General features: G+C 37.7%; 1 protein-coding gene across 1 annotated transcript; it reads right to left on the bottom strand.

The window, feature by feature from the left end:
- Positions 1-324: 324 nt before the first annotated feature.
- On the bottom strand, positions 325-9590 carry LOC308079841 (ankyrin repeat and SOCS box protein 13-like). Its single transcript, XM_080421452.1, has 6 exons — positions 9514-9590; positions 7606-7789; positions 5954-6110; positions 4883-5017; positions 2396-2587; positions 325-941 (listed from the first exon to the last, which is right to left on the bottom strand). Exons 1-6 carry the CDS (start codon positions 9549-9551, stop codon positions 799-801), a joined length of 849 nt encoding a protein of 282 aa, XP_080277578.1. The 5' UTR covers positions 9552-9590; the 3' UTR covers positions 325-798.
- Positions 9591-11504: the final 1914 nt, after the last annotated feature.

The following is an 11504-nucleotide window of genomic DNA, read 5'->3' as shown; positions in this document are numbered from 1 at the left end:
CACTTTAACATATACATCAGCTATTTGAAAATAGCAGATCTACAAGCTCACAACGCGTCGCGAGCTTGTAGATCGGCTATTTTCAAATAGAATATTGCGGGGAAATTATAATAAGCAGATCTAGATCTGGCAACCCTGAGTACAGTATGTTACAGATACAGTACAATGTTTTCATGGCAATGCAACTTCTGTGTGTTCAGAGTATTTCTTCCTTTTGTTTAATACATCAAAAAATCTCCCTAATATTTAAATCACACTCCTGTCTGTTGGGTTGATATTTTTTTCATAAATGGCTAAAACCCAGGGGTCATCGCCATGCTGGCTTGTGGTGGACATATTGGTCAAAACTACATTTTTGCCACAGACATACAAAATGAGTGGACATTATTACCAGAAAAACACAAAGAGCTAGCCCTGAATGACCATAGCAGGTCTGTAACTCTGAGAGTGTACAAATGAGGTTCCATTTTACACTCTCAGAGTTAAGGGGGTCCTTGCAAATAAAACATTTGTGCCATTGTGTCGTAGTAAATCAGTGTCATACATATTCTGAAGAAAACCTGGAGACTGACATTCAGTAATTGGGTCTTATGATCAAAATAAGAACATTATAATGGTGTGTAAAACATCAAATCTGCCATGGACGAGACCAAGTCTTTGCCACGGACACATTTGTCCGTGTACGGACATATTGATGACCCCTGCTAAAAGCCATATGAAAGACACATAGATCTCAAGTGGTGGCACCTGTTTTTCAGATAATTACGTGACATGTGTGTAGGGTTTCTACTCCCCTCCTCAGCAAGCGGACGGTCGCTGGTAGCAGAGGAACTTGATGATGAGCTTTGGTATGGCGAGCTGACCTATGACCTCCAGGGCTCTGGTACCCAGCATGCTCCTCACAGCCACTCTGCTTAGTTGCTGCAGACTCAGTGGGGTGCCTGAAGCACATAAAAACAACGCTTGTTGGACGAAGTAGTGTATAGATTTATTGTCTAAAAGCACTCTTAAGCCAACATTGCGTGCAAGTGTTGTTTCCAGAATGTTGTTGGCATCAGGGACCTGTATATAGTAAATGCCGTGGCTCTTTTGACCCTGCAGTTCTGCTCGTCACTTTCCCAGTGGTGTAAAGTGACTAAGTACATTTACTCAAGTACTGTACTTAAGTACACTTTTGAGGAATTTTGTGTTTCCAATTTTCAATACTTTTACTTCTACTCCACTATATCTGAGAGGCAAATATTTTACTTTTTACTCCACTACAATCATTTGACAACTTCAGTTACTAATTTTGTAGATTTTGATTATTATTACAAAACATAAATTAACCACTTCAGCCCTATATACACATTTCATTTGAAAATAGCCAATCTACAAGCTCACAATGCATCGCAGCTTGTAGATCTGCTATTTTAAAAAGATTGTTATACATTTGAAAACTTGAAATGGGACAGTCTGCATAATGAGTATACTTTTACTTTTGGTACTTTAAGTACATTTTGATGCCAATACTTGAATTCCGGAGTTTTACTTGTAACAGTACTATTTCTATATTGCCATATTGATACCTTTTCCAATTTCCACCACTGCACATTCCACAAATAGTTCTGTGTCAGTGGAATTGAGGTATGGGAATCATCATCTCCTCATGGTCATATGTATCACAGTGGCTAACCTAAACATGACACCACTCATTTACAGTACCATATACAGCAGCACAGGGAACAACTGCTCTGAACTGAAAAACTATCCTAGGGCACCATCTGCTGGCGAGTCTAAAAATAACACTGCACTGCATTTTCACAAACATGAAATGGGTGAGTGTAAATACTAATACTCACTAGTGTTGATTTTGTCAGCAAATTTTGATTTAGTTTTAGTCATAGTCTTTTGAATAAAATTTAGTTTTTGTCCTATTTTAGTCATCTGAAATGTTTAACTTTTTGTCTAGTTTTAGTCAACTAAATATAAGATTTTAGTCAACTAAATCCACAGTTGATTTAGTCGACTAAAATGTGTTTTGTCGGTGCCTTGATGGCGTCGCAATGGCTGATTTTATACTTGGTTGCATGCTGAAAATAGCCGATCTACAAGCTCACAACGTCGCGTTGTGAGCTTGTAGATCTGCTATTTTCAGAACGCAACGCCGAGTGCAACCAAACATAAAATTACTTGTTGTTTAGTTCTACTGGATCTCTTCTCCACTAGTCCCTCCCTAACATTTTAGTGTAGTTTTTATTTGTTGACGAAATTGTCAATATATTTAGTCTTAGTTTTAGTCATCTTAGCCTAGTTTTTTTATTTAGTTTTTATTCAGTTTTCGTCAGTGAAAAAAGGTAGTCGACGAACATTTTTCGTCATCGTTTTAGTCGACGAAATCAACACTGATACTCACTCTCGTAAAACTGTAGGCAGGCTCTAGAGGAAGAACTTGGCATGGTGTAGTCGATGGGTTTCTTGTCACGGTAGTCTCGGGCGAACACGTTGGCCCCGAACTCCACCAGCATCTCGATCAGGTCGTCACGCATGGCCTTGGCAGCGTGGTGCAGTGGCGTCTCATGTAGCCTGGCAGCGTTCACCTTGGCTCCTACACAGTGGTGGAAAGAATCTTTAAGATTATCTTATCTTAAGTACATTTACTTAAGTACTGTACTTAAGTACAATTGTGAGGTATTTGTACTTTACTTGAGTATTTTCCAATTTCCAATACTTTTACTTCTACTCCACTACATCTCAGAGGCAAATATTGTAATTTTACTCCACTACAATTATTTGAAAACTTTAGTTACTAGTTACCTTTCAGATATAAATCTTGATATTATGAAACATGCATTAACCACTTTAGCCCTATTTTATACGTTGGCTATTTGAAAATAACCGATCTACAAGCTCACAACGCGTCGCATCGCGACGCGTTGTGAGCTTGTAGATCTGCCATTTTCAAACATTTTAGTACCGTAATTTTCGCACTATAAGCCGCACCTGAATATAAGCCGCAGCAGCTAAATTGAATGATTTGTACATATATAAGCCGCACTGGACAATAAGCCGCGGGTGTAAAATCCATAGATTTAGGAGGTCCCCTAGTGGCCATTAGCTGTAAAAATCCATAGATAAGTTGTATAAGCCGCAGGGTCGAAAAATGGGGAAAAAGTCGCGGCTTATAGTCCGAAATTTACGGTACTTTTGCTTTTGGTACTTTAAGTGCATTTTGATGCCAATACTTTTGTACTTTTAATCAAGTAAATTTAGAATTCTGGACTTTTACTTGTAACAGAGTATATCTATATTGCAGTATTGATACTTTTACTTAAGTAAAACATCCTACAGCAATCCCAAGAAAAAGACGCAGGCATATTTCTGCAGCTCCTAATCCGAGAGGCCACATGTATACACCTCATACCAGAGGGACAGCTGAGGGAGCAGTTGCTCGGCATGCGACGGCCCAGTCACTTTACAACCGGATAGGAATTCAAAAAGATGTTGTCCGACAACCACGGTGACTCCCTAAACTCACCTACCGCTTTCACCCTAATCTCTCAGGACAGATTCTGCTATAAACGGCGGAATAGGCTATATATATATGCACAGCAGCCATATTGGAAGGAAATTGGGCCTCTTCCTTACTTCCTTCACAGGTGTTACCAATGATACTAATGGAGGCTCCGTTCCATTTAGAGTAGCACAGTGGTTCTCAAACTTTTTAGTTTCAAGGACCCCCATAACTCTGAGAGTCTACAAATGGAACCAAATGGACCCGTTGTACAGTCTCAGAGTTACACACCCGTAAGGGGCCATTTGGAACCCTCTCAGGGAACCATGAGGGTCCCTGGACCACACTTTGAGACCCACTGGTGTAGCAGAGTGTTTCCAGTGAGCCAACATGCACAATATCAGCCCACCGACTCTGTTTCACCAGAATGGAACAGAGCCTTTGTATTATTGGTAACACCTGCTAAGGAAGTAAGAAGAGGCCCATTAAGACCTGAGGCCGATTCAAAAAATGTTTTCTAAATCCTAACATTTTTTTTTTTTTTTTTTTTTAAACATTTTTTCACGATTTTTCAAAAATAGCAGATATGTTTGTATATCTGCTATTTTTTAATAGCCAAAGAAATCTAAAGTGACACAGATGCGTTCCAGGTCTTAAAGGGTTAATATGGCTGCTGTGCATAGAGTGTAAATCTGCAAAAACAAAGGGGGGAAATTTGTTTTTGTTTTTTTACCGAATGGGTTCCCAGATTGCTTTTACTCAAAACTTCACCGTCATTTTAGTCCATGAGCCAGACAAGATTTCATTATCGAAAGAGTGGGCAAAACCATACCTATATTAAATTGTTTATAAGGCATTAGGAAAATATGTCAGAATTTGCATAACTTTCCAGAATCAACATTGGAACATTGGACAAAGCCAACAAGAGTCAACATTCTTATTACATTTTGTTAAGATGTTGGAGTCAAAAGTTTTTAACGAGGGAATATTCAATATCTGGCTCAATTTTGGGGCTCTGGCTCATGGACTAAATGCCTAATTTGCATATTTAAATATACAATTTCAGAACACTTGTAATACGATAAATCCCTGTCTTCATGTAAGTAATCAACTGGGGAAGTTTCATTATGATAACTAGTTTTAAAATGTTGTAATTTTTTCACCTGTCATGGGGAAAATAACAAAATGTGTGATAAATATGAAAAAGCTGCTCCTGTGGAAAGGTTATCATATATTTATTTACTTATATTGACCCTATAAACAATTTAATATAGGTATGGTTTTGCCCACTCTTTCGATAATCATTGCTCAATTTTGGGGCTCTGGCTCATGGACTATTTGACTGGTGGTGACGATCACGGAGCCTGTGTGACACTCATGCAAGCTCACCTGCATCAAGCAGTACTTTCACACAGTCTGCATGTACGTTGGAACAGGCCACGTGCAGCGGGGTCCCATAGTACATGTCATATGCCTCCAGATTGGCGCCCGTGGCGATCAGTAGTTTCACACATTCGGCACTCCCTGAGGAAGGACAATAGCATGTTGTTCCTATTATTTATAAAAGACGATATACGTTTTTTTAACCCATTAAGACCGGGAACGCATCTGTGTGTCATTTGTAGATGTCTTTGGCTATTCAAAAATAGCAGATATACAAGCTCGTAGCGCGGCACAGAGTGCCACGCTACAAGCTTGTATATCTGCTATTTTTGTGCAAATCTTTGAAAATATATATATTTTTAAAGCAACGTTTTTTAACTCAAATCTTTGCTTCTGGGGATTCTACAAATGTCTTCTAAATCCTAACGTTACCTTATGTTGCTATAATATCAGTGGTTCTCAAACTTCTTTCATGTCAAGGACCCCCAAAATGATATGTATTTGTCCGCAGACCCCCCCCCCTCCCCCCATCTCAAAATATTTTGTTTCAGGGACCCCCAGAAGCAAAGATTTGAGTTAAAATTTTATATATACTGTATATTCAAAGATTTTAGTCAACAATGTATATTGAAAGATTTGCACAAAGTATTACTACATCTCAGAGGCAAATATTGTACTTTTTGCTCCACTACAATTATTTGAAACCTTTAGTTACTAGTTACTTTGTAGATTTTGATTATTACTACAAAACATACATTAACCACTTCAGCCCTATATACATTTTGGCCGTTTGAAAATAGCCGATCTACAAGCTCACAATGCGTCGCGATGCGATGCTTTTACTTTTGGTACATTAAGTACATTTTGATGCCAATACTTTTGTACTTTTACTCAAGTACATTTTGAATTCTGGACTTTTACGTGTAACAGAGTATTTCTACATTGCAGTACTTTTACTTAAGTAAAAAATGTGAGTACTTTTCTACACCACTGCCAGTCGGTAGTAATCTGCAGTAGTCTGTTTTGGTGGAGAGTTACCTATACACAGACAGACACAATAGATATAATAACTCATACCTCCCATACAGGCTTCATGGAGAGGTGAGGCCGTGCGGGAGGTGAGGGCGGGATTGGCCTTGGCTCCGTTAGCGAGCAGCAGCCGTACACATTCAGCGCTCCCTGCAGAACAGGCATCACACAGAGGCGTGCTCCCGTCCACGTTCCTGGCGTCCACCTGAAATGCAGAAAGAATTCTTATTATCGTTGCTGTCGGGTGGAAACCTTGTATGTCCAAAAACCGCTACTTTTGTTTGTTTTGTTTATTTTCACTTCCAAGATAATTTAAAAAAGATACACAAAAATTTTGAAGAAGAATGCCTAAAAAACCTGCAGGGTCTTGAGGCATTGGCATTCTCTGGGAAAATGTGTACATCAATTACAATGTGGAATATACACATCTATTACAAATGAAATATTAACAGACATGTCATACAGATGAAGAAACAAAACAAAAAGACCAATATGGACAATATAACAAAGAAACAGCAAAACACATTGCAACAATAAAATGAACAAAAAGTAAACCTCTAAGGAAAATATTATATTAGGCAGACCATATGGAAAGTACTTGGTGGTTAAGAGAAGCAATTTCAGAACCTTCTTCAATTGTTGAAAAGACAGCTCCCATAGATGTAATTTTTCAGGAAAAGGAAAAAGGAACCATGTGTTATTGGTTGTTGGTGGTGTAACTATTTGTTAGTCAGTGGTGGAAGAAGTACTGGTATGTTTTACTTGAGTAAAAGTACCGATACCATAATGTAGAAATACTCTGTTAAAAGTACAAGTACGGTATTTACTATAGTAAAAGTACAAAAGTATTGGCATCGAAATATACTTAAAAGTACCAAAAGTAAAAGTACTCATTAGGCAGAATGTCCCATTTCACAAGTTTTCAAATGTATAAAAATGCTTTGAAAATAGCCAAAGTAATTTATATATAGGGCTGAAGTGGTTAGTGTATGCTATGTTATAATAAAAATCTATAAAGTCACTTTTTAAAGTTTTTAATTGTAGTGGAGTAAAAGTACAATATTTGCCTCTGAGATGTAGCAAAGTAGAAGTGTTGAAAATTGGAAATACTCCAGCAAAGTAAAAGATACCTCAAAATTGCACTTAACTACAGTACTTGAGTAAATGTTCTTAGGTACTTTGCACCACTGTACAAATAGAAGCTTAACCCATTAAGACCGGGTGTCTTTTTTAGATTTCTTGTGTGCAAATCTTTGTATTACAAAGAGTTTGTATATAATATTTAAAGTGAACATTTGTAACTCAAATCCTCTGGGGGATTTTACAAATGCCTAAATAAAATTGAAAAAACGTATGTTGCTAATGCTATATATATCAGTGGTTCTCAAACTTTTTCATATCAAGGACCCCCAAAATTATATGTATTTGTCCGTGGACCCTTATCTCAAAATACTTTGTTCCAGGGACCCCCAGAATCAAAGATTTGAGTAAAAAATGTATATAATACTGTATATTCAAAGATTTGCACAAATTTTCACGCCTTTCTTTAAAAAAAATAGCAGATCTACAAGCTCATAGCGCGGCACTCGGTGCTGCGCTATGAGCTTGTATATCAGCTATTTTTTTAATAGCCCAAAGAAATCTGAAGTGACACAGCTGCGTTTCCCGGTCTTAATGGGTTCATATTATGGCTCACACACCTGTGCACCGGCATCCAGGAGCAGTCTCACACACTGGGTCTGCCCGCGGATGCAGGCCTCGTGCAGGGGCGTGATGGAGTCCACGGCCACGATGTTGACCGAGGCTCCGCCCTGGATGAGGAGCTCCAGGCGGGACGCCTCTCCCTGGGAGGCGGCCTTGTGAACCTCCGTCCTCTCCGACCAGCTGCCTGGAAAGGGAAGGAGAACAGCCCGGGTGTGACAATGAGTGTGTTTTTTACACTATTTAAGAGCTTGTAATTATCACACACTTAACCCACTCAGACCTGGAACGCATCCGTGTCATTTTAGATTTTAACCACTTTAACCGTTATCTAATTCTTTAGGTATTCAAAAAATAGCAGATCTACAAGCTCATAGCGCGGCACTTGTAGATCTGCTATTCATGAAAAATCGTGAAAATGTGTGCAGACATTTTTAACTCAAATCTTTGCTTCTGGGGGTCCCTGGAACAAAATATTTTGAGATGGGGGTCTGCGGCCAAATGCATATAATTTTGGGTGGTCCTTGACATGAAAAAAGTTTGAGAACCACTCATATTATAGCAACATACAATTTCTTTCCAATATGGCTGCTGTGCAAAGAGCCTATTGGGACTCGAACCCACGACACGCTGTCAGGCTCCACTGAGCCTAGGTGCCTGGACCGCTATGCCAGCGGTCCAGGCCAATCAAAATGTACTTAAGTATCAAAAGTAAAAGTGGTCATTATGCAGAAATGTCCCCATTCCAAGTTTTTTAAATGTATAAAAAAATATTTCGAAAATAGCAGATCTACAAGCTCACAATGCGTCGCGATATATAGCCAAAGTATACAGGCTGAAGTGGTTAATGGATATTATTTTTATCATTATATATTATTATTATGTAGTAATAATCTAAATCTACCAAGTATAGTGACTAGTTTTCAAATAATTGCAGTGGAGTAAAAGTACAATATTTGCCTCTGAGATGTAGTGGAGTAGAAGTGAAAGTATTAAGAATTGGAAATACCCCAGTAAAGTAAAGACACCTCAAATGTGTACTTAAGTACCTAGAATACTTGAGTATGTACTTAGTTACTTTCCCCCACTGCACATCCATAGAATGCAAAGAGACAGTATGCCTCAGACACTAAACAATGAACCTGTAGCATGTGTTTAAATAACATGCCATCTAAATTAGGGTGAGGCAGTAGCACTGCAAGATATCATATACCCTGCCCTTTACAGTCAACTTTCACCTAGCCATGGAGCACACGACTGTCGTCTGTCACGACCGTCATGTATGAACTTCAACCTGGTGTTTGTACTTTCTCCCTGTTTGACCCGTGCATCTACATAAACGTTCAGATTCCAAATGTAAGGGCAAACCTCATGACCACGGATGTTACCATTATGTACGGGCCCTCAGAACTACCCGTAGCTTCCGTATTGTTCAATAAAAAGCATTTTAATCCGATTAGTGGCCATTTTCCCATAGTTATAATGTATCAGAGTGCAGTACACCTCCCAACCGATAGGGTCGCGTAGTTGAAAGCATACGGAGGAAATTCGGAGAAAATGGCCACCAATCGGATTAAAATGCTTCTTATTGAACAATACGGAAGATACGGGTAGTTCTGAGGGCCCGTATATAATTTTAATATCCGTGGACATGGGGTCAGCACTTTATATTCGAAATCTGAACGTTTATGTAGATGTACGGACTAAAAAGGGAGAAAGTGAAAACAATATGTTGAAGTTCATCCATGACACGGTCGTGACAGACGACCGTCGTGTGATCCATGGCTAAAAGCACTGCAAGATAATATCATAGCCTTTAAAGTGAACTAACTTTCACCAAAAATATGCTGACAAGCCACCTTGAAAATACATAAAATAAAGTAATATATGCCTCCTCGGTTGTATACTTGCCGATATCCCCAAATATGTACGTTTCAAGATCCATATTTGTTTCCCTTCACCAACCAACAGATCCTGAGGCTTAGTAAACAAACCAGGCGCTCAACACAATGTTTACATGCGGCAGGAGTCACGTGGGTGGACGTATAATCACGGAGGAACGACGTGCATGCTGGGAGTTGTAGTGTAACTGTTTTTTTTTCTTCTTGTTTCACAAATCTTTATTTATAACAATCATGCAGTGGTGGAAAAAATATTCACACTTTTTAGTAAACGTATCAAATCAATAATGCAATGTAGAAATACTCTTGTTACAAGTCAAAGTTAGGAATTCAAAATGTACTAATTGTACAAAAGTATTGGTATCAAAATGTACTTAAAGTACACTGATGCTTGTGTAGCTGTGCAATCCAGCTTTATCAGTCATTGCTCATTGCTGTTACTGTAGGTCAGTGAAATGATTTTGGGGGGTCCCCAGGTGATTGTAGCTTAATGTGCAACATTAACATTGTTTTCTCACAGTATAAGTCTATACAGGGTATCAGCACATTTCTAAAGTTACAATTCAATGACTTTTAAGACCTTTTTACGAAAAATTGTCAAATATTGTGTGTGAAAGAGGCAAACATTGTGACAAAAGTTCGGCTATTTTCACAATATTGTGGAACTGAGTCAAACTAGATGTAATGCCTACAATTCCAAGTGCTTGTCATGGTGGGGGGTCCCCAGTTCAAACGTGATTATTTTGGTGGTCACGGCCTGACCTTTCCACTGCTACCATCTGCTGTAACTGATGTGATGTACAGATATATCGCTGTCCAAACTAATCAGATAAACAATAATAAAATAAGAACAAAAACAAGGAAACTGACATTGCTCACAACCTGACACAAATGTTTATTGGTTTGAAAAAGTAATATGTTTTGAAAAACACTTCCCAACAGGAAAACAATATTATATTATACATCATTTATAAATATACAAAAAATATAAAATGATGAAAAATGTCATAAACAAAATCAATTATGTAACAGTAAATATGTATAAATATGTCATGCAAACCAGGTAAAGTGGAAAACAAATCTCATATCATATACATTTTAAATCATTTGAATCAATTATGTAACAGTAAATATGTATAAATATGTCATGCAAACCAGGTAAAGTGGAAAACAAATCTCATATCATATACATTTTAAATCATTTGAAGATACGTAAACAAATACAAAATGTAATACAATTTATGAACCCCTCTCCCACCAATAAAATACCCAATAAATCAATAACAACAGTTGAAAAGATGCGATAAATTATTGAACAACATAAATATGTATAAATATAGGATTGGAACTATTGGCTAAAGTGAAGTAAAAAAGAATCAATGTACAGTAGTCTGACATACTTCCTCTGCCACAATGCAAATACAAATATGTAATAACTGTTATTTTAAGGATCACATTTTACATGAAAACATCATATGATGATCTAAAATATTAGCTTAAAAGAGAATCAGAAATGTAATAACAGCTTTAACACATTGGGTGCCAGAGGTTTATTAAAATATTATACTTTGAGTGCCAGGACTTTTTAAACATTTTGAACCTTTTTCCAAGTAGTCACAAAATATTTTCAGTGATCACCGTCCTCACGGTGATCCCCTCATTACACACATACAGGTCTCGTACAATCGGGGGGAAAAAATTTAAAACATTCGGAAATCCATTCCATAGTTGCAGCCAGTTGAAAATAGTTAAATTAACATTGTAAAAAAAAAAAGTGCACAGGAGCCGAGATACAGGTTTTTGAAGTCATAAGTTAACCAGGAGGTGGATTGGAGTCTAAATCTTGTAGGAGTGATATTTCCTGTTGCTGTGAAGGAAAAAAAAATGTGTTAATTAACAATGTGAAAAGGTGTAATCTAATCAATTATGAAAGAATAAATATGTATAAATGAATAAAACAATCTTCACAGCACTGAATTAGTGCACAGTAGATTTGA

The sequence above is a fragment of the Gymnoscopelus braueri genome, assembly GCF_963280865.1.
Source record: "Gymnoscopelus braueri genome assembly, chromosome: 23".
Taxonomy (NCBI): Eukaryota; Metazoa; Chordata; class Actinopteri; order Myctophiformes; family Myctophidae; genus Gymnoscopelus; species Gymnoscopelus braueri.
Note: the sequence above shows the minus strand (reverse complement) of the source record. Positions and strands in the feature narration are given on the sequence as shown.

Bases quoted from the DNA above. Each gene is read 5' to 3' on its own strand.
- LOC308079841 (XM_080421452.1), bottom strand. From the start codon at position 9,551: ATGGATCTTGAAACGTACATATTTGGGGATATCGGCAA. The intron at 6,111-7,605 runs GTGTGTGAGCCA...TCTGCATTTCAG, and splicing joins TCCTGGATGCCGGTGCACAG to GTGGACGCCAGGAACGTGGA. The intron at 942-2,395 runs GTGAGTATCAGT...TATGTGCTTCAG, and splicing joins CTGCCTACAGTTTTACGAGA to GCACCCCACTGAGTCTGCAG.